This window comes from Bombina bombina, chromosome 10, assembly GCF_027579735.1.
Source record: "Bombina bombina isolate aBomBom1 chromosome 10, aBomBom1.pri, whole genome shotgun sequence".
Classification (NCBI taxonomy): domain Eukaryota; kingdom Metazoa; phylum Chordata; class Amphibia; order Anura; family Bombinatoridae; genus Bombina; species Bombina bombina.
Window position 1 is genome coordinate 799070 of NC_069508.1, and position 22043 is coordinate 821112.

At 44.7% G+C, this 22043-nt stretch overlaps 1 protein-coding gene across 1 annotated transcript in view; it reads left to right on the forward strand.

The window, feature by feature from the left end:
• LOC128641173 (pre-B-cell leukemia transcription factor 1) overlaps positions 1–22043 on the forward strand; it is a 354783-nt gene that overhangs the window by 59321 nt on the left and 273419 nt on the right. Inside the window, exon 4 of the mRNA XM_053693741.1 lies at positions 18080–18239. Within this exon, the coding sequence (XP_053549716.1) occupies positions 18080–18239 (160 nt within the window). The remainder of the gene's footprint in view (positions 1–18079; positions 18240–22043) is intronic.

Below are 22043 nucleotides of genomic sequence, written 5' to 3' on the forward strand. Positions count from 1 at the left end.
TCTGTATGAGTCTGTATTAGTCTGTATGAGTCTGTATTAGTCTGTATTAGTTTGTATTAGTCTGTATTATTGTGTATGAGTCTGTATGAGTTTGTATTAGTCTGTATGAGTCTGTATGAGTCTGTATGAGTCTGTATGAGTCTGTATGAGTCTGAATGAGTCTGAATGAGTCTGAATTAGTCTGTATTAGTCTGTATGAGTCTGTATTAGTCTGTATTAGTTTGTATTAGTCTGTATTATTGTGTATGAGTCTGTATGAGTTTGTATTAGTTTGTATGAGTCTGTATGAGTCTGTATGAGTCTGTATGAGTCTGTATGAGTCTGTATGAGTCTGTATGAGTCTGAATGAGTCTGTATGAGTCTGAATGAGTCTGAATGAGTCTGTATTAGTCTGTATTAGTCTGTATTAGTCTGTATGAGTCTGTATGAGTCTGTATGAGTCTGTATTAGTCAGTATGAGTCTGTATTAGTTTGTATGAGTCTTTATTAGTCTGTATGAGTCTGTATGAGTCTGTATGAGTCTGTATTAGTTTGTATTAGTCTGAATTATTCTGTATGAGTCTGTATTAGTCTGTATTAGTCTGTATTAGTTTGTATTAGTCTGTATTAGTCTGTATTAGTCTGTATTATTCTGTATTAGTCTGTATTAGTCTGTATTAGTCTGTATTAGTTTGTATGAGTCTGTATGAGTCTGTATTAGTTTGTATTAGTCTGTATTATTCTGTATGAGCCTGTATTAGTCTGTATTAGTCTGTATTAGTCTGTATTAGTCTGTATTATTCTGTATTAGTCTGTATTAGTCTGTATTAGTCTGTATTAGTCTGTATGAGTCTGTATGAGTCTGTATTAGTTTGTATTAGTCTGTATTATTCTGTATGAGCCTGTATTAGTCTGTATTAGTCTGTATTAGTTTGTATTAGTCTGTATGAGTCTATATGAGTCTATATGAGTCTGTATGAGTCTGTATAAGTTTGTATTAGTTTGTATGAGTCTGTATTAGTCTGTATGAGTCTGTATTAGTCTGTATTAGTTTGTATTAGTCTGTATTATTGTGTATGAGTCTGTATGAGTTTGTATTAGTTTGTATGAGTCTGTATGAGTCTGTATGAGTCTGTATGAGTCTGTATGAGTCTGTATGAGTCTGTATGAATTTGTATGAGTCTGAATGAGTCTGAATGAGTCTGTATGAGTCTGTATGAGTCTGAATGAGTCTGTATTAGTCTGTATTAGTCTGTATGAGTCTGTATTAGTCTGAATTAGTCTGTATGAGTCTGAATGAGTCTGAATGAGTCTGTATGAGTCTGTATTAGTCTGAATTAGTCTGTATGAGTCTGAATTAGTCTGTATGAGTCTGTATTAGTCTGTATTAGTTTGTATAGGTCTGTATGAGTGAATTAGTCTGAATTAGTCTGTATGAGTCTGTATGAGTCTTTATGAGTCTGTATTAGTCTGTATTAGTCTGTATGAGTCTCTATTAGTTTGTATTAGTCTGTATTAGTCTGAATTAGTCTGTATGAGTCTATTAATCTGTATGAGTCTGTATGAGTCTGTATGAGTCTGTATGAGTCTGTATTAGTTTGTATGAGTCTGTATTAGTCTGTATGAGTCTGTATTAGTTTGTATTAGTCTGTATTATTCTGTATGAGTCTGTATTAGTCTGTATTAGTCTGTATTAGTTTGTATTAGTCTGTATTATTCTGTATTAGTCTGTATTAGTCTGTATTAGTCTGTATTAGTTTGTATTAGTCTGTATGAGTCTGTATGAGTCTGTATGAGTCTGTATTAGTTTGTATTAGTCTGTATTATTCTGTATGAGTCTGTATGAGTCTGTATTAGTTTGTATTAGTCTGTATTATTCTGTATGAGTCTGTATTATTCTGTATGAGCCTGTATTAGTCTGTATTAGTCTGTATGAGTCTATATGAGTCTATATGAGTCTGTATGAGTCTGTATGAGTCTGTATGAGTCTGTATAAGTTTGTATTAGTTTGTATGAGTCTGTATTAGTCTGTATGAGTCTGTATTAGTCTGTATGAGTCTGTATTAGTCTGTATTAGTCTGTATGAGTCTGTATGAGTCTGTATGAGTCTGTATTAGTCTGTATTAGTCTGTATTAGTTTGTATTAGTCTGTATTAGTCTGTATGAGTCTGTATTAGTCTGTATGAGTCTGTATTAGTCTGTATTAGTTTGTATTAGTCTGTATTAGTTTGTATGAGTTTGTATTAGTTTGTATGAGTCTGTATGAGTCTGTATGAGTCTGTATGAGTCTGTATGAGTCTGTATGAGTCTGTATGAGTCTGTGAGTTTGTATGAGTCTGAATGAGTCTGAATGAGTCTGAATGAGTCTGTATGAGTCTGTATTAGTCTGAATGAGTCTGTATGAGTCTGTATGAGTCTGTATGAGTCTGTATGAGTCTGTATGAGTCTGTATTAGTCTGAATTAGTCTGTGTGGCAAACCTAGCCACTTCTGGACTATAATGTAAGAAAGGTTGTCTATAGGCTGTATTGTGTGCTATATAGATGTGACAGACCCTTCTGTCAGTACTGAAGGAGTTAACTGTGTTCAGCTTTAAGAAGCTATTGTGTACTGTCATTAAAGTTAGTGATAAACATTCCATTGTTTAATCACATCTAGAGAGCAGACGCCTAGTGATAAGAAAAGCCAAACGTGTCTGGTGTTTAAGTTGTTATCTACCTAAGTAAAGTAATGTACAACATTCTTTCAACCCCCCTTCTGGGGGGTCAGACCTGCATAAATACTGGGCATATGAGCCTTAATAAAGTACATTCTTTTTTAAACCTGAAAACTGGCTGGGTTGTGAATTGCTGATTCCCTATGCAGGACATTGTTCCCTGGTGTTAACCCTTGGTATCCTGTTGGTACCGTTACAATTGGTGGCAAGCGACGGAATGAACCTTATCGCCCAGAAGAGCAACTACACAAGGCAGTAACCTCAGGAAGAGGGGGATTACTACAATACTGACTAAGATGGAAGGAGTACCAGGGACCGAAGTGAATGGAGATGGATTATTCTAAGCTAAAGAGACAAACGTTAAAGGAACTGCTAGAAGCCAGGGGAAAGATAGGCAGCAGCAAACCCAAGGCTATATTAATTGCCGAGCTGATGGAGGGAGACAGAGCTCGCAGCGCTACGCCTCCAGCAGCCATGGAGGAGACCCTATACCAGAGGGAAATGAGGACCAGGCTGGAATTTTTACCTCAACCTGTACCACGGGATATGCTATCCGTGGTAATGGCAGATGTGCAGGAGTATGTGATGGCACACAGTCCGCGGAATGCATCCTCCCGAGCAGAATCCATTTTGGACGCACTCAGCAACCCAGTAAGACCCAAAATCCCATACCATGCATTTAAAATGTTTTGTGAGGAGAAGGGTATTTACAGGATTTTGAGAGACTGTGCGAGTTACATGATTTGGAGCAGTCCGTATGGGTGCCGGTGCTAGTAGGCAAGCTAGCCGATAGGGCAGCGGAAGCGTATCGCGCTGTACCCAGGGAGGACAGCAAGGATTACGCTAAAGTGAAGAGAGCGATCTTGGAAAGATATGCCATTACCCCAGAGGCATACCGGCGCAAGTTTAGAGGCCTGCGCAAGCCAGAAAGAGATTCACATGCAGAGTGGGCCCACAAGCTGGATCAAGCATCTCAAGGGTGGATACAGGCCAGCCAAGCTACCACCATGGAATAATTGCGACAACTGATGCTGTTGGAGCAATTCTTTAACGGCTTGTCCCCAGAAGCCCAAGAATGGGTGAGAGATCGAAAACCCCTCACCTTAACCGAAGCAGCCAGATTAGCAGACCAGCATTTTGATGCCAGGAGGCACCATGGACTACAGCCTAACAACCCCACAGCGGCACCTTTTCGCCCAGCCCCAGGGAATCCACCACCCCCTTCACGATACAACGGACGGGCGAATATACAATGCCACACCTGCAAGCAGTGGGGACATATGGCACGTGAGTGCACCCAAAATCGGAGCAGACAAGCTTGGAACCAGGTCAGACAGAACCTGGCCCCAAGGGCGGCTGCTCACCATTACCAAACGGAGCCAGCCGCTCATGAGGTGTTGAGCACCCAAGCCGAGGAACCCCTGGGAATTCTGCATGAGGTGATGTCGGTCCGGGCCACCGATAACCGGCAACATCACCGCCAGCAGGTGACCATAGAGGGGAAGGAGGTCCAGGGACTTCGGGATTCGGGAGCTACTTTAACCCTGATAGCTCCCCATTTGGTGCCGGATACAGCACACACTGGCGGATCCGTGGCAGTACGAGGGGCAGGGGGAGCGGTATACCGATTGCCCACTGCTAGAGTGGAGTACAGACCCCCAGTCACCCCAGCAGCTGCCAGTTACCTGCCCCCGGCGCACCGCTATACCACACGGCCTCCGGCCACGAACTACCCTCAGAGAGCCCGGTTCAATTCGCGGGGCTACTCACAACCTATTCGTGCTTTGGATTTAAGCAACTAGGGCACAAAAGACCAGAGTGTCCCCTAAACGCAGCGAATCAAGCACAGTCCTGGAGAAGACCCTCCGGCGGAATCCCACATAATCCTCAGCCTGCGGCCCGCTACGTAGAGGCGCCAGAATGCTGGGGCAGCCTACATGAAGCAGACCCCGTGCAAGCTGCCCACCGGAATAACCGGCAACGGGTTAAAGTGAATGGGAAGGAGGTCAGTGGTCTACGGGATACTGGTGCTACCATGACCTTGCTTCAAGAGAACTTGGTGTCTGAGAAACAGCACACTGGAGACACTGTGGCTGTGAGGGTAGCAGGGGGCATTGTGTTCTGCCTACCTGTTGCCAGGGTACATTTGGATTGGGGAATGGGCGCTAGACCTGTGAATGTGGGGGTCAAGAAGGACTTACCTGCTGATGTTCTCCTTGGAAATGACTTGGCCCCCCTTGTTTCTGCCTATGCTCCCATGGGTCCCGCTGATGTTAACCCTGTGACTACCCAAGTCCAGTCCCTTCGGGAAGAGGTACATTTTACCCGTGGTGGACTACGCCACTAGGTACCCCAAGGCCATTGCTCTCTCCAACATCCATGCAGAGACGGTAGCTGAAGCCCTATTTGAGGAGCTACAACCTAGTCTGGTTTACTTACAAGTTGCTGTTAACTTTTATATTTTAATCAGGGCCCTCAAAAAGTTGCAGCCGTACCTGTATGGACAACCTTTTTCCTTACTCACAGATCACAACCCATTGGTGTGGCTGAACCGTGTGGCCGGGGACAATGCCAGGCTGCTGCGCTGGAGTTTGGCGCTGCAGCCCTTCGACTTTACCATCCATTACCGACCAGGGAAACAAAACGGTAACGCCGACGGGTTGCCCAGACAAACTGAACTTGAAAAGTGATCTGTGAGTACTTCCCCGGACATCCCCAAGCCGATCCGTTGGGATCAGACTGTGTATGCCGGCTTGGTTCTGGGGGAGCATTGTGGCAAACCTAGCCACTTCTGGACTATAATGTAAGAAAGGTTGTCTATAGGCTGTATTGTGTGCTATGTAGATGTGACAGACCCTTCTGTCAGTACTGAAGGAGTTAACTGTGTTCAGCTTTAAGAAACTATTCTTGAACAACAAGGTTACTCGCCTCAGCTATTGTGTACTGTCATTAAAGTTAGTGATAAACAGTCCATTGTTTAATCACCCTCAGAGAGCAGACGCCTAGGTGATAAGGAAAGACAAATGTGTTTTGTGTTTAATTTTACAATAAATATACTGAATATTACAAAGACAAAAATGTGAAATAAATGTGATAACAACAATCATAAAAGGAAAACCAAATAAAGTTCTGAATCAAGGATATGTCTGTGTCCTCTGGATGAGTTTTTCAGCTTGTTAGCATTCCTCAGTGAGATCCCATAAAAAAGGAAACAGAAAATTGCAACATAGTGTGAATCTGTAATGGCACTTTGAGGAAGTAGTTGTTTTGTAACAAATGACTACTCACATTTGTTGGAGCTTTCCACTAAGCTCAAGGATATGCGCACTCCCACTTTATACTGATGGGAAAACAGTACACTAGGCAAAACTTGGATACAAATTTATTTTAAAATATATAAAAGCGTCACATAAGCCTTGATAACACCCCAATGTAAGGGTACAAAAGCAGATATGCTGTAGCAAATGCTTCAAATCGCCAAACTTGCAAAGAGGTAAATGGGTCAGCAGGAGTGTGACCGCCGAAACCAAAACCTTTTTAGTAGCAAGACAAATAGCGCTAAGCCCCCAGGTGTCCTGGCTAGTGTATAGACGCGATAAAACTCAATATAGAACAGTTCAGTTCCGACGTACGTTTCGCTGGTATGCTTTGTTGCTACAGCATATCTGCTTTTGTACCCTTACATTGTGGTGTTATCAAGGCTTATGTGACGCTTTTATATATTTTAAAATAATTTTGTATCCAAGTTTTGCCTAGTGTACTGTTTTCCCATCAGTATAAAGTGGGAGTGTGCATATCCTTGAGCTTAGTGGAAAGCTCCAACAAATGTGAGTAGTCATTTGTTACAAAACAACTACTTCCTCAAAGTGCCATTACAGATTCACACTATGTTGCAATTTTCTGTTTCCTTTTTTATGGGATCTCACTGAGGAATGCTAACAAGCTGAAAAACTCATCCAGAGGACACAGACATATCCTAGTGTTTTGTGTTTAAGTTGTTATCTACCTAGTAAAGTAATGTGATTCTATTGTGGTCTGTCCAAGGGTGTGGTTCCTCCATCTAATGTACAACATTCTTTCAACCCCCCATCTGGGGGGTCAGACCTGCATAAATACTAGGCATAGCCTTTTAATAAATGTCATTCTGTTTTAAACCTGAAAACTGGCTGGGTTGTGAATTGCTGATTCCCTATGCAGGACATTGTTCCCTGGTGTTAACCCTTGGTATCCTGTTGGTACCATTACAGTCTGTATGAGTCTGTATGAGTCTGTATTAGTTTGTATTAGTCTGTATGAGTCTGTATGAGTCTGTATTAGTTTGTATTATTCTGTATTAGTCTGTATTAGTCTGTATGAGTCTGTATTAGTCTGTATGAGTCTGTATGAGTCTGTATGAGTCTGTATTAGTCTGTATTAGTCTGTATTAGTCTGTGTTATTCTGTATGAGTCTGTATTAGTTTGTATTAGTCTGTATTAGTCTGTATGAGTCTGTATTAGTCTGTATGAGTCTTATGAGTCTGTATTAGTCTGTATGAGTCTGTATTAGTCTGTATGAGTCTGAATGAGTCTGTATGAGTCTGTATGAGTCTGTATTTGTCTGTATGAGTCTGAATTGGTCTGTATTAGTCTGAATGAGTCTGTATGAGTCTGTATTAGTCTGTATTAGTCTGAATTAGTCTGTTACGGTACCAACAGGATACCAAGGGTTAATACCAGATGGACGATGCCCTGAACACATCCCAGCCAGTTTTCAGGTTTAAAACAGAATGTCATTTATTAAAGGCTATATGCCTAGTATTTATGCAGGTCTGACCCCAGCTGGGGGGTTGAAAGAATATTGTACATTAGATAGAGAGACAACGCCCTTTGACAGGCCACAATAGTATTACATTACTTCAGCAGATAACAAGTTAAACACAAGACACACTTGATCCTTTCTTATCACTGGGGCGTCTGCTCTCTAGATGTGATTGAACAATGGGAATGTTTATCACTTAAACTTAATTATAGCTGATGCCAGCAAACCTGTCTTTAGAAAATAGCTTCTTAAAGCTGAACAGAGTTAACCCTTCAAGTACTGACAGAGAGGTCTGTCACTTAGCTCCCCCCTTGTGGAACACTCCGGCAGACCCGGCTTGACCCTTTGGCCGGTCAACCTGGGGATGACCGGACTAGGAGGTGGTAGGCATGTCAGTTTGCCGGGACAATCCATCTGTATTCCCGTTATGAGAGAGAATTCCTGCCCGTAAAAATAAGGGTTCAACTTCTTCAGTGCCCAGACTAGGGCTAAACAGTCCTTCAAAATCTCATCAGCTTCTTTACAAGTTTTTTGTACCTGCTCTTTATAGGTATCCACAATCCCTTCATACTGACATAGGGTGCCCTTGAGTTGCTGCACCTCACTATGAGCCAGCGTCAGCTTCTCCTCCAGCGTTGCTAAGTTTGTCTTTAATGTTTCATGTTCCACTCTCAAGCTGGTGTTTTCTGCAGTCTGTCGGTGCAGCTTGTCTAGCAGAGATTCCTGTTCTAAACGTGCTTTTTCCTCTGCACTCCTCTTCTCACCCGCTAGCACTGTTACATGATTATTTAACATGACCTTTTCATCCTCTACGTGACTCTTCTCCTTCATCAGCGCATTGTAACGGGACTTCCACGTATCAATAGCGGATAGAGATTTACTGAGCTCAGCGTCCTGGGGCTTAGCAGCAGGTGGGTCAGTCTCTGCTGCACGGATCTGGGCACGGGTAGTCACAGGGTTAACATCAGCGGGACCCATGGGAGCATAGGCAGAAACATGGGGGGCCAAGTCATTTCCAAGGAGAACACCAGCAGGTAAATCCTTCTTGACCCCCACATTCACAGGTCTAGCGCCCACTCCCCAATCCAAATGTACCCTGGCAACAGGTAGGCGGAACACAGTGCCCCCTGCTACCCTCACAGCCACAGTGTCTCCAGTGTGCTGTTTCTCAGACACCAAGTTCTTTTGAAGCAAGGTCATGGTAGCACCAGTATCCCGTAGACCACTGACCTCCTTCCCATTCACTTTAACCAGTTGCCGGTTATTCCGGTGGGCAGCTTGCACGGGGTCTGCTTCATGTAGACTGCCCCAGCATTCTTGCGCCTCTACGTAGCGGGCCGCAGGCTGAGGATTACGTGGGATTCTGCCGGCGGGTCTTCTCCAGGACTGTGCTTGGTTCGCTGCGTTTAGGGGACACTCTGGTCTTTTGTGCCCTAGTTGCTTACATCCAAAGCACCAAATAGGTTGTGAGTAGCCCCGCGAATTGAACCGGGCTCTTTGAGGGTAGTTCGTGGCCGGAGGCCGTGTGGTATAGCGGTGCGCCGGGGGTTGATAACTGGCAGCTGCTGGGGTGACTGGGGGTCTGTACTCCACTCTAGCAGGGGGCTTAGTGGTAGCAGTGTCCAGTTTGCGGGCATCCGTATACTCATCTGCCAGGCGAGCAGCTTCATGCAGGGTGGAGGGTTTACGGTCCCGAACCCACTCTTGGGCTTCTGGGGACAAGCCGTTAAAGAATTGCTCCAACAGCATCAGTTGTCGCAATTCTTCCATGGTGGTAGCTTGGCTGGCCTGTATCCACCCCTGAGATGCTTGATCCAGCTTGTGGGCCCACTCTGCATGGGAATCCCTTTCTGGCTTGCGCAGGCCTCTAAACTTGCGCCGGTATGCCTCTGGGGTAATGGCATATCTTTCCAAGATCACTCTCTTCACTTTAGCGTAATCCTTGCTGTCCTCCCTGGGTACAGCGCGATACGCTTCCGCTGCCCTACCGGCTAGCTTGCCTGCTAGCACCGGCACCCATACGGACTGCTCCAAATCATGTAACTCGCACAGTCTCTCAAAATCCTGTAAATACCCATCGATCTCATCCTTCTCCTCACAAAATATTTTAAAGGCATGGTATGGGATTTTGGGTCTTACTGGGTTGCTGAGTGCTTCCGAAATGGATTCTGCTTGGGAGCATGCATTCCGCGGACTGTGTGCCATCACGTACTCCTGCACATCTGCCATTACCACAAATAGCATGTCCCGTGGTACAGGTTGGGGTAAAAATTCCAGCCTGGTCCTCATTTCCCTCTGGTATAGGGTCTCCTCCATGGCTGCTGGAGGCGTAGCGCTGTGAGCTCTGTCTCCCTCCATCTTAGTCAGTATTGTAGTAATACCCCTCTTCCTGAGGTTACTGGCTTGTGTAGTTGCTCTTCTGGGCGATAAGGTTCATCCCACCGCTGCCACCAATTGTTACGGTACCAACAGGATACCAAGGGTTAATACCAGATGGAAGATGCCCTGAATGTGAGATCAACAACTCACAACCCAGCCAGTTTTCAGGTTTAAAACAGAATGTCATTTATTAAAGGCTATATGCCTAGTATTTATGCAGGTCTGACCCCAGCTGGGGGGTTGAAAGAATATTGTACATTAGATAGAGAGACAACGCCCTTTGACAGGCCACAATAGTATTACATTACTTCAGCAGATAACAAGTTAAACACAAGACACACTTGATCCTTTCTTATCACTGGGGCGTCTGCTCTCTAGATGTGATTGAACAATGGGAATGTTTATCACTTAAACTTAATTATAGCTGATGCCAGCAAACCTGTCTTTAGAAAATAGCTTCTTAAAGCTGAACAGAGTTAACTCTTCAAGTACTGACAGAGAGGTCTGTCACATAGTCTGTATGAGTCTGTATTAGTCTGAATTAGTCTGAATTAATCTGTATGAGTCTGTATTAGTCTGTATTAGTCTGTATTAGTCTGTATTAGTTTGTATGAGTCTGTATGAGTCTGTATGAGTCTGTATGAGTCTGTATGAGTCTGAATGAGTCTGTATGAGTCTGAATTAGTCTGTATGAGTCTGTATTAGTCTGTATCGTTTAACAAATCAATCAACCAATAGACTCCAAATGAATGCAAAAGGGGAATTAGTGACTGGAAATAGAGCTTGAGAAAGGAGGTGAGCCTCTGAAACGTGTTTCTCTAATTACCCAACACCACTTTGTCCAAGAGGAGCACCTGTAACTGCAGGTGTAGGAAGGGGAGCTGTGATTATCCAAAAAGAGCGTTACTGCTAATGTTTGCAGGGCGCCGATAGGAAAAGAGCCCCAAATATCTTCCTCAAAGTCTTGAAAAAATACCTACAATACAACTAATGGATGAAAATAATCTCCAGCCCAAAGCTACAGGACTGCCAAGGTTACAGAGACTGTGAGGAACTGACAGCAAAAGTGTCTGGTGTAAGTACTTGTATACACCTTGTTTAAAACACCAATACTGCCTGTAACGAGACCATTCTGTCTCCCTTGTCTTTTTAGAAATCACCACTAAAGAATCTTTTCAATCATTTCATTAACTTCATCAAATGAACCTTTAAAGGAATTTTTCTCTTGGTGTATCCAGTCCACGAATTCATCCTTACTTGTGGGATATTCTCAATCCCTACAGGAAGTGGCAAAGAGAGCACACAGCAAAGCTGTCCATATAGCTCCCCTCAGGCTCCGCCCCCCCAGTCATTCTCTTTGACGCTCTCACTAGTAGCATCTCCACGGGAGGGTAAAGAGTTTGTGGTGTTAGATTTGTAGTTTTTATTTCTTCAATCAAGAGTTTATTTTAAAATAGTGCCGGTTTGTACTATTTACTCTGAGGCAGAAAGTGATGAAGATTTCTGCTGAGAGGAAAAAGATTTTAGCATGTTGTAACTAAAATCCATTGCTGTCCCCACACAGGACTGTTGAGTACCGGAGAACTTCAGTTGGGGGGAACAGTTTGCAGGCTAAACTGCTTAAGGTATGCTCAGTCATTTTTTTCTAACAAGACCTGGTAATGCTAGAAGACTTACAGAAATCCCCATGAGGGAAGGTAAGCCATTTTCAAAGACGCAGTATAGTAGGATGGCTTCAGTTAAGGGCTTAAATACTGGTTGACACTGTGATGGGCTAAATCGATTACTTTATTAGTGTAATCTTATATTTGTTCAAGTGTTTGAAACGTTGGAAACACTTTTGGGGTTTTTATTACGCCTGGCATATTATTAGACACCTAGTCTGACTCAGGAAGGCCCCATAACTCTGGAATGAAGAGGGAGGGGGCCTCATTTTCGCGCCTCAGTTGCGCAGTTGATTTACAAGACAGCTTCATGCAGCTTCACGTGTAGAGTCCTGAGAGTGCAGGAGGACATCAGGGAGGCTTATTTTTCTTCTACAAATAACCCTAAAGGAAGGTAGGGCCACAGCAAAGACTGTGGCACCGTGCTGTAGTGTGTTAAACCGGTTGTTTAATTCAATTTGCTCCGGGTTGGGCAATAAGGGGTTAATTGATTTGAAAATTTGTGTGCAATCATTTCAAAGCATTAGGATCATGTGGTGAAAATTTCATAAAGATCGGATGTTTTTTGGTGATTTGGTAATAAAGTGTGTGCTTTTTATTATTTAAAGACACAGTAATGTTTTTTCAAAAAGTGATTTTTTTCTGTATTGTAGTGCTGTCTAAGTCTGTCAAACATGTCTGAGACTTCAGATAGACCTTGTTCTTTATGTTTAAAAGCCATGGCGGTACCCCCATTGCATTTATGTGTAAAGTGTGCTAAAACATCTAAGCATTTTAAAGACCATCCAGTGACACTTAAAAATGTAGCCCAAGATGATTCTTTAACAGAGAGTAATAGTCCTTCTTCCTCTCCCCATGTGTCGACACCAGTTACGCCCGCGCAAGCGATTCCTAGTACCTCTAGCGCATTGGCCCCTATTACTTTACAACAATTAGCAGCAGTAATGTATAATTCCCTTGCAGCATTTTTATCCAAACTGCCAGTTTTTCCAAAAAAGTGCGATAGCTCAGTTTTAAATACAGAGGATGAGCAATCAGAAGCTTTGGATGATTTATCTGTAGTACCCTCACAAAACTCAGAAGTAGCAGTGAGAGACGGTCTCTCTGAGAGAATAATTTCTGACACAGGAAAAGTTTCTCAGCGGGCAGAGTCAGATTCCTTAGCGTTTAAATTTAAGCTGGAACACCTCCGCGTCCTGCTTAAGGAGGTTTTAGCTACGCTGGATGATGGTGACCCCATGGTGGTCCCAGAAAAATTGTGTAAGATGGACAGGTTTTTAGAGGTCCCCGTATACACTGAGGCATTTCCGATCCCAAAGAGGGTGGCGGATATTGTGACTATGGAGTTATGAGAGGCCAGGTGTGTACCCTTTGTTCCCCCCCCTATCTTTAAGAAAATGTTCCCCATAAACGACCCCAAACGGTCCCTAAGGTAGAGGGGGCTGTTTCAACACTTGCTAAGCGTACAACTATACCAATAGAGGACAGTTGTGCTTTCAAAGATCCTATGGATAAAAAATTGGAAGGATTGCTGAAGAAAATTTTTGTTCAGCAAGGTTTTCTTCTTCAACCAATTGCCTGCATTATTCCGGTAACTACTGCAGCGGCTTTTTGGTTCGAGGCCCTGGAAGAGTCGCTCCAGAGGGAGACTTCATACGATGAGGTCATGGATAGAATTCATGCTCTAAAGCTGGCTAATTCTTTTATCACTGATGCCGCTCTCCAATTAGCTAAACTAGCGGCGAAAAACTCAGGTTTTGCCATCATGGCGCGAAGAGCGCTTTGGCTCAAATCGTGTTCGGCGGATGTGTCGTCCAAAACGAAACTGTAAATATTCCCTTCAAGGGGAAAACCCTATTCGGCCCAGAGCTGAAAGATATTATTTCAGATATCACTGGGGGCAAGGGCCATGCCCTTCCACAAGATAGGCCGTTTAAGGCCAAAAACAAGGCTAATTTTCGCTCCTTTCGCAACTTCAGGAGCGGACCTGCTGCAACCTCTGCTGCCGCAAAGCAAGATAACGCTTCCCAGCCCAAAGCAACCTGGAAACCCTTGCAGGGCTGGAATAAGGGTAAACAGGCCAAGAAGCCTGCTCCTGCTACCAAGACAGCATGAAGGGGTAGCCCCCGATCCGGGATCAGATCTGGTAGGGGGCAGACTTTCTCTCTTTGCTCAGGCTTGGGCAAGAGACGTTCCGGATCCCTGGGCATTAGAAATAGTTGCTCAGGGGTACCTTCTAGAATTCAAGGATTCTCCCCCAAGGGGAAGGTTCCACATTTCTCGTTTGTCTTCAGACCAAACAAAGAAACAGGCGTTCTTACGCTGTGTAGAAGATCTCCTAAAAATGGGAGTGATACACCCAGTTCCAACTGCAGAACAAGGACTGGGCTTTTACTCAAACCTGTTCGTAGTTCCCAAAAAGGAAGGAACTTTCAGGCCAATCCTGGATCTAAAAATTCTAAACAAATTCCTCAGAGTTCCGTCTTTCAAGATGGAAACCATTCGGACAATCTTGCCGATGATCCAGGAAGGTCAATATCTGACTACCGTGGATCTAAAGGATGCGTATCTACATATTCCTATCCACAAAGATCACCATCAGTTCCTAAGGTTCGCCTTTCTGGACAAACATTACCAGTTCGTGGCCCTTCCTTTTGGGTTTGCCACCGCTCCCAGAATTTTCACAAAGGTGCTCGGGTCCCTTCTAGCGGTGCTAAGACCGCGGGGCATTGCAGTAGCACCTTACCTAGACGACATATTAATACAGGCGTCGTCTTTCCACAGAGCCAAGGCTCATACGGACATTGTTCTGGCCTTTCTAAGGTCTCACGGGTGGAAGGTGAATGTAGAAAAGTTATCTGTCCCCGCTTACAAGGGTTCCCTTCCTGGGAACACTAATAGACTCGGTAGAAATGAAAATCTTTCTGACAGAGGTCAGGAAGTCAAAACTGTTGAATACTTGCCGAGCTCTTCATTCCATTCCTCCGCCTTCTGTGGCTCAGTGCATGGAGGTAATTGGTTTAATGGTTGCGGCAATGGACGTAGTCCCTTTTGCCCGAATTCATCTCAGACCACTGCAACTGTGCATGCTCAAACAGTGGAATGGGGATTACGCAGATTTGTCTCCTCAAATACAAATGGGCCAGGAAACCAGAGACTCTCTTCTCTGGTGGTTGTCTCAAGATCACCTGTCTCAGGGAATGAGTTTCCGCAGACCGGAGTGGATCATTGTCACGACCGATGCCAGTCTGTTAGGCTGGGGTGCGGTCTGGAACTCCCTGAAGGCTCAGGGTCTATGGTCTCGGGAAGAATCTCTTCTCCCGATAAACATTTTGGAGCTGAGAGCAATATTCAATATGCTCCAGGCGTGGCCTCAACTAGCGGAGGCCAAATTCATCAGATTCCAGTCGGACAACATCACGACTGTAGCGTACATCAATCATCAGGGAGGAACAAAGAGTTCCCTAGTGATGAAGGAAGTATCCCAGATCATCAAATGGGCGGAGGATCACTCCTGCCATCTATCTGTAATTCACATCCCAGGGGTAGACAACTGGGAGGCGGATTTTCTAAGTCGTCAGACTTTTCATCCGGGGGAGTGGGAACTCCACCCGGAGGTTTTTGTTCAGCTGACCCAGCTATGGGGCATTCCAGAATTGGATCTGATGGCGTCAGAACACCAAACTTCCCCTTTACGGATCCAGATCCAGGGATCCCAAGGCGGCATTGATAGATGCTTTAACAGCGCCTTGGTCATTCAGTCTAGCTTATGTCTTTCCACCGTTTCCTCTTCTCCCTCGGCTAATAGCCAGAATCAAATTCTGATAGCGCCTGCGTGGCCACGCAGGACTTGGTATGCAGACCTAGTGGACATGTCATCGGTCCCACCATGGAAACTGCCATCGAGGCAGGATCTTCTAATTCAAGGTCCTTTCAAGCATCCAAATCTAGTTTCTCTGCAACTGACTGCTTGGAGATTGAACGCTTAATCCTAGCTAAGCGTGGTTTCTCTGAATCAGTTATAGACACTCTGATACAGGCCAGAAAGCCTGTCACCAGGAAAATTTACCATAAGATATGGCGGAAATATCATGGTTGGTGTGAATCCAAGGGTTACTCGTGGAGTAAGGTTAGGATTCCAAGGATATTGTCCTTTCTCCAAGAAGGATTGGAGAAAGGTCTGTCAGCTAGTTCCTTAAAGGGACAGATATCTGCTCTGTCTATCCTGTTACATAAGCGCCTGGCAGCTGTACCAGACGTTCAGGTGTTTGCACAGGCCCTAGTTAGAATCAAGCCTGTTTACAAGCCTGTGGCTCCTCCATGGAGTCTAAATTTAGTTCTTTCAGTTCTTCAAGGGGTTCCGTTTGAACCTTTGCATTCCATAGATATTAAGTTATTATCTTGGAAAGTTTTGTTTTTAGTAGCCATTTCTTCTGCTCGAAGAGTTTCTGAATTGTCTGCTTTGCAGTGTAATTCACCCTATCTGGTGTTCCATGCAGATAAGGTTGTTTTGCGTACCAAACCTGGTTTTCTTCCAAAAGTGGTTTCTAATAAGAATATTAACCAGGAAATCATTGTTCCTTCTCTGTGTCCTAATCCAGTTTCTAGGAAGGAACGACTTTTACACAATCTTGACGTGGTTCGTGCTTTAAAATTCTATTTAAAAGCAACTACAGATTTCAGACAAACATCATCCTTGTTTGTCATCTATTCTGGTAAGAGGAGAGGTCAGAAAGCGACTGCTACCTCTCTTTTCTTTTGGCTGAAAAGCATCATCCGATTGGCTTATGAGACTGCTGGACAGCAGCCTCCTGAACGAATTACAGCTCATTCCACCAGAGCTGTGGCTTCCACATGGGCTTTCAAGAATGAGGCTTCTGTTGAACAGATTTGTAAGGCAGCGACTTGGTCTTCACTGCATACATTCGCCAAATTTTACAAATTCGATACTTTTGCTTCTTCGGAGGCTATTTTTGGGAGAAGGTTTTGCAAGCAGTGGTGCCTTTCGTTTAGGTTACCTGACTTGTTCCCTCCCTTCATCCGTGTCCTAAAGCTTTGGTATTGGTATCCCACAAGTAAGGATGAATCCGTGGACTGGATACACCAAGTAAGAGAAAACAGAATTTATGCTTACCTGATAAATTACTTTCTCTTACGGTGTATCCAGTCCACGGCCCGCCCTGACAATTAAGTCAGGTTCAAATTTAATTTAAAATAACTACAGTCGCCACTGCACCCTATGGTTCTCCTTTTTCTCCTAACCGTCGGTCGAATGACTGGGGGGGCGGAGCCTGAGGGGAGCTATATGGACAGCTTTGCTGTGTGCTCTCTTTGCCACTTCCTGTAGGGATTGAGAATATCCCACAAGTAAGGATGAATCCGTGGACTGGATACACCGTAAAAGAAAGTAATTTATCAGGTAAGCATAAATTCTGTTTTTTTTACCAAAAACGAACTTTTTAGAGGATGAACTCTTTATTATATGTACTTATATGAATTTGTTTAGGAAAAATTGTGTGTATTTTCATGTTTAACCTATAGTTTGACTGATTCATTTTAACCAATTATATTTGTTTTTAATTAAACTGAGTTTGTATGCATATAGTAATATGTAGGATTATTAAATTCTGTAATTTTAAAACTGTACAGTGTATCCTCACTTATAATTAATTATAATTAAATTATTTTAATTAAGGTACTACATTTAGAGACAGACATTAGACAGATTTTGGCTAGCAGGTTTTAAAGGAAATATTCCCTATTTTTTAACCAGCGCTTTGTTTTGTTGTTTTAATAGTTGCTCTTTTTTTGATTTTCTTTTTCTGAGATCATATTTTAAAAGGAAGTACAGTATCAAATATAGCAGCGCTGAGAACTAGTTGTTGTTTTTTTACTCCTATGATTGGCCATACGTTTCTTTATATCGTCTGTCGTTTTCCCAATGTAAAACAGACCACAAATGCAGCTGAGCATATACTCTCAATTCCTGTATGAAAGAGAACATCATTTATGCTTATGGGGTTTGGGAAACTTTGCCTCCTCCTAGTGGTGATGAAGAGTAATTCCCAGGAGTAATGGATCATGGACTCTCACCACCATGAAATAAATTATTTTATCAAGTAAGTTTAAATGTCAGTTGTATTTATTATATTGCAATGTGCATCTCCTTCACATCCAGAACTGGCACCACAATATAAACAGCTCTGAAGCAAAAATGTGCCTTTTATAAAATTGTTGGAATGATCTTGCCAGAGCAGGGAGCTCATCGTGCCCAAGTTCTGTCATTTTGTCAGTACCCCTTAATAAAGGAGGATTATATGTTTACTGTATAACAGGTGATCGTTCTCATGTTTCCTGATATACAAGGAGACTTATCTTCTGTGAAGAGACCATATTCTATTGTCCCTTCATGTCCCATATTGTGTCACTATTTTGTCTACTCATTATGTTGGTGGGTGCAGAGGAGCTAGAGACTGTATAATGTTTTGTATCCATAACACACTTACTATGCATTGACACACTGCTTGTCTTGGACTCACCACAGGTATCAAACTGGTTTGGAAATAAGCGAATCCGCTACAAGAAGAACATAGGTAAATTTCAAGAGGAAGCCAATATTTATGCTGCCAAAACAGCTGTGACTGCTACAAATGTGTCAGTTCACGGAAGTCAAGCCAATTCGCCCTCAACTCCCAGTTCCGCTGGTTAGTTTGTTTTGTTGTTTCATTTCGGTAGTTGCTTTCCCCCCTTTTTTTCTTTCTGATCTCTGCAATGTACCATCATCTGTTTATCTCTTTTCCCTCCCTCAATTCCTCTATCTGGCACCCAGTCCCTTTCTCTCCCTATAACTGTCCCTTTACCTCTGGCACCCAGTCCCTTTCTCTCCCTATAACTGTCCCTTTACCTCTGGCACCTAGTCCCTTTCTCTCCCTATAACTGTCCCTTTACCTCTGGCACCCAGTCCCTTTCTCTCCCTATAACTATCCCTTTACCTCTGGCACCCAGTCCCTTTCTCTCCCTATAACTGTCCCTTTACCTCTGGCACCCAGTCCCTTTCTCTCCCTATAACTATCCCTTTACCTCTGGCACCCAGTCCCTTTCTCTCCCTATAACTGTCCCTTTACCTCTGGCACCCAGTCCCTTTCTCTCCCTATAACTGTCCCTTTACCTCTGGCACCCAGTCCCTTTCTCTCCCTATAACTATCCCTTTACCTCTGGCACCCAGTCCCTTTCTCTCCCTATAACTGTCCCTTTACCTCTGGCACCCAGTCCCTTTCTCTCCCTATAACTATCCCTTTACCTCTGGCACCCAGTCCCTTTCTCTCCCTATAACTGTCCCTTTACCTCTGGCACCCAGTCCCTTTCTCTCCCTATAACTGTCCCTTTACCTCTGGCACCCAGTCCCTTTCTCTCCCTATAACTGTCCCTTTACCTCTGGCACCTAGTCCCTTTCTCTCCCTATAACTGTCCCTTTACCTCTGGCACCTAGTCCCTTTCTCTCCCTATAACTGTCCCTTTACCTCTGGCACCCAGTCCCTTTCTCTCCCTATAACTATCCCTTTACCTCTGGCACCCAGTCCCTTTCTCTCCCTATAACTGTCTATTTACCTCTGGCACCCAGTCCCTTTCTCTCCCTATAACTGTCCCTTTACCTCTGGCACCTAGTCCCTTTCTCTCCCTATAACTGTCCCTTTACCTCTGGCACCCAGTCCCTTTCTCTCCCTATAACTCTCCATTTACCTCTGGCACCCAGTCCCTTTCTCTCCCTATAACTGTCCCTTTACCTCTGGCACCCAGTCCCTTTCTCTCCCTATAACTGTCTCTTTACCTCTGGCACCCAGTCCCTTTCTCTCCCTATAACTGTCCCTTTACCTCTGGCACCCAGTCCCTTTCTCTCCCTATAACTGTCCCTTTACCTCTGGCACCCAGTCCCTTTCTCTCCCTATAACTCTCCATTTACCTCTGGCACCCAGTCCCTTTCTCTCCCTATAACTGTCCCTTTACCTCTGGCACCCAGTCCCTTTCCCTCCTATAATTGTATCTTTTCCCCCCTGGCACCCAGTCCCTTCCCTCCTATAATTGTCCCTTTCCCCCTGGCACCCAGTCCCTTTCCCTCCTATAATTGTCCCTTTCCCCCTGGCACCCAGTCCCTTTCCCTCCTATAATTGTCCCTTTTCCCCCTGGCACCCAGTCCTTTTCCCTCCTATAATTGTCCGTTTTCCCCCTGGCACACAGTTCCTTTCCCTCCTATAATTGTCCCTTTTCCCCTGGCACCCAGTCCCTTTCCCTCCTATAATTGTCCCTTTTCCCCCCGGCACCCAGTCCCTTTCTCTCCTATAATTGTCCCTTTTCCCCCTGGCACCCAGTCCCTTTCCCTCCTATAATTGTCCCTTTTTCCCCTGGCACCCAGTCCCTTTCCCTCCTATAATTGTCCCTTTTTCCCCTAGCACCCAGTCCATTTCCCTCCTATAATTATCCCTTTACCTCTGGCACCCAGTCCCTTTCTCTCCCTATAACTGTCCCTTTACCTCTGGCACCCAGTCCCTTTCTCTCCCTATAACTGTCCCTTTCCCCCTTGACACCCAGTTCCTTTCCCTCATATAATTGTCCCTTTCCCTCCTATAATTGTCCCTTTTCCCCCTGGCACCCAGTCCCTTTCCCTCCTATAATTGTCCGTTTTCCCCCTGGCACACAGTCCCTTTCCCTCCTATAATTGTCCCTTTTCCCCCTGGCACACAGTTCCTTTCCCTCCTATAATTGTCCCTTTTCCCCTAGCACCCAGTCCCTTTCCCTCCTATAATTGTCCCTTTTCCCCCTGGCACCCAGTCCCTTTCCCTCCTATAATTGTCCCTTTTTCCCCTGACACCCAGTCCCTTTACCTCCTATAATTGTCTCTTTTCCCCCTGGCACCCAGTCCATTTCCCTCCTATAATTGTCTCTTTTCCCCTGGCACCCAGTCCATTTCCCTCCTATAATTATCCCTTTTCGCCTTGCACCCAGTCCCTTTCCCTCCTATAATTGTCCCTTTTTCCCCTAGCACCCAGTCCATTTCCCTCCTATAATTATCCCTTTACCTCTGGCACCCAGTCCCTTTCTCTCCCTATAACTGTCCCTTTACCTCTGGCACCCAGTCCCTTTCTCTCCCTATAACTGTCCCTTTCCCCCTTGACACCCAGTTCCTTTCCCTCATATAATTGTCCCTTTCCCCCTGGCACCCAGTCCCTTTCCGTCCTATAATTGTCCCTTTTCCCCCTGGCACCCAGTCTCTTTCCGTCCTATAATTGTCCCTTTTCCCCTGGCACCCAGTCTCTTTCCCTCCTATAATTGTCCCTTTTCCCCTGGCACCCAGTCCCTTTCCCTCCTATAATTGTCTCTTTTCCCCCTGGCACCCAGTCCCTTCCCCTCCTATAATTGTCTCTTTTTCCCCTGGCACCCAGTCCCTTCCCCTCCTATAATTGTCTCTTTTTCCCCTGGCACCCAGTCCCTTTCCCTCCTATTATTGTCCCTTTTTCCCCCTGGCACCCAGTCCCTTTCCCTCCTATAATTGTCTCTTTTTCCCCTGGCACCCAGTCCCTTTCCCTCCTATAATTGTCCCTTTTCCCCCTGGCACCCAGTCCCTTTCCCTCCTATAATTGTCCCTTTTACCTCTGGCACCTAGTCCCTTTCTCTCCCTATAACTGTCCCTTTACCTCTGGCATCCTAGTCCCTTTCTCTCCCTATAACTGTCCCTTTACCTCTGGCACCTAGTCCCTTTCTCTCCCTATAACTGTCCCTTTACCTCTGGCACCTAGTCCCTTTCTCTCCCTATAACTGTCCCTTTACCTCTGGCACCCAGTCCCTTTCTCTCCCTATAACTGTCCCTTTACCTCTGGCACCCAGTCCCTTTCTCTCCCTATAACTGTCCCTTTACCTCTGGCACCTAGTCCCTTTCTCTCCCTATAACTGTCCCTTTACCTCTGGCACCTAGTCCCTTTCTCTCCCTATAACTGTCCCTTTACCTCTGGCACCTAGTCCCTTTCTCTCCCTATAACTGTCCCTTTACCTCTGGCACCTAGTCCCTTTCTCTCCCTATAACTGTCCCTTTACCTCTGGCACCTAGTCCCTTTCTCTCCCTATAACTGTCCCTTTACCTCTGGCACCCAGTCCCTTTCCCTCCTATAATTGTCCCTTTTCCCCCTGGCACCCAGTCCCTTTCCCTCCTATAATTGTCCCTTTTCCCCCTGGCACCCAGTCCCTTTCCCTCCTATAATTGTCCCTTTTCCCCTGGCACCCAGTCCCTTTCCCTCCTATAATTGTCCCTTTTTCCCCCTGGCACCCAGTCCCTTTCCCTCCTATAATTGTCCCTTTTCCCCTGGCACCCAGTCCCTTTCCCTCCTATAATTGTCCCTTTTCCCCTGGCACCCAGTCCCTTTCCCTCCTATAATTGTCCCTTTTCCCCTGGCACCCAGTCCCTTTCCCTCCTATCCTATAATTGTCCCTTTTCCCCTTGACACCCAGTCCCTTTCCTC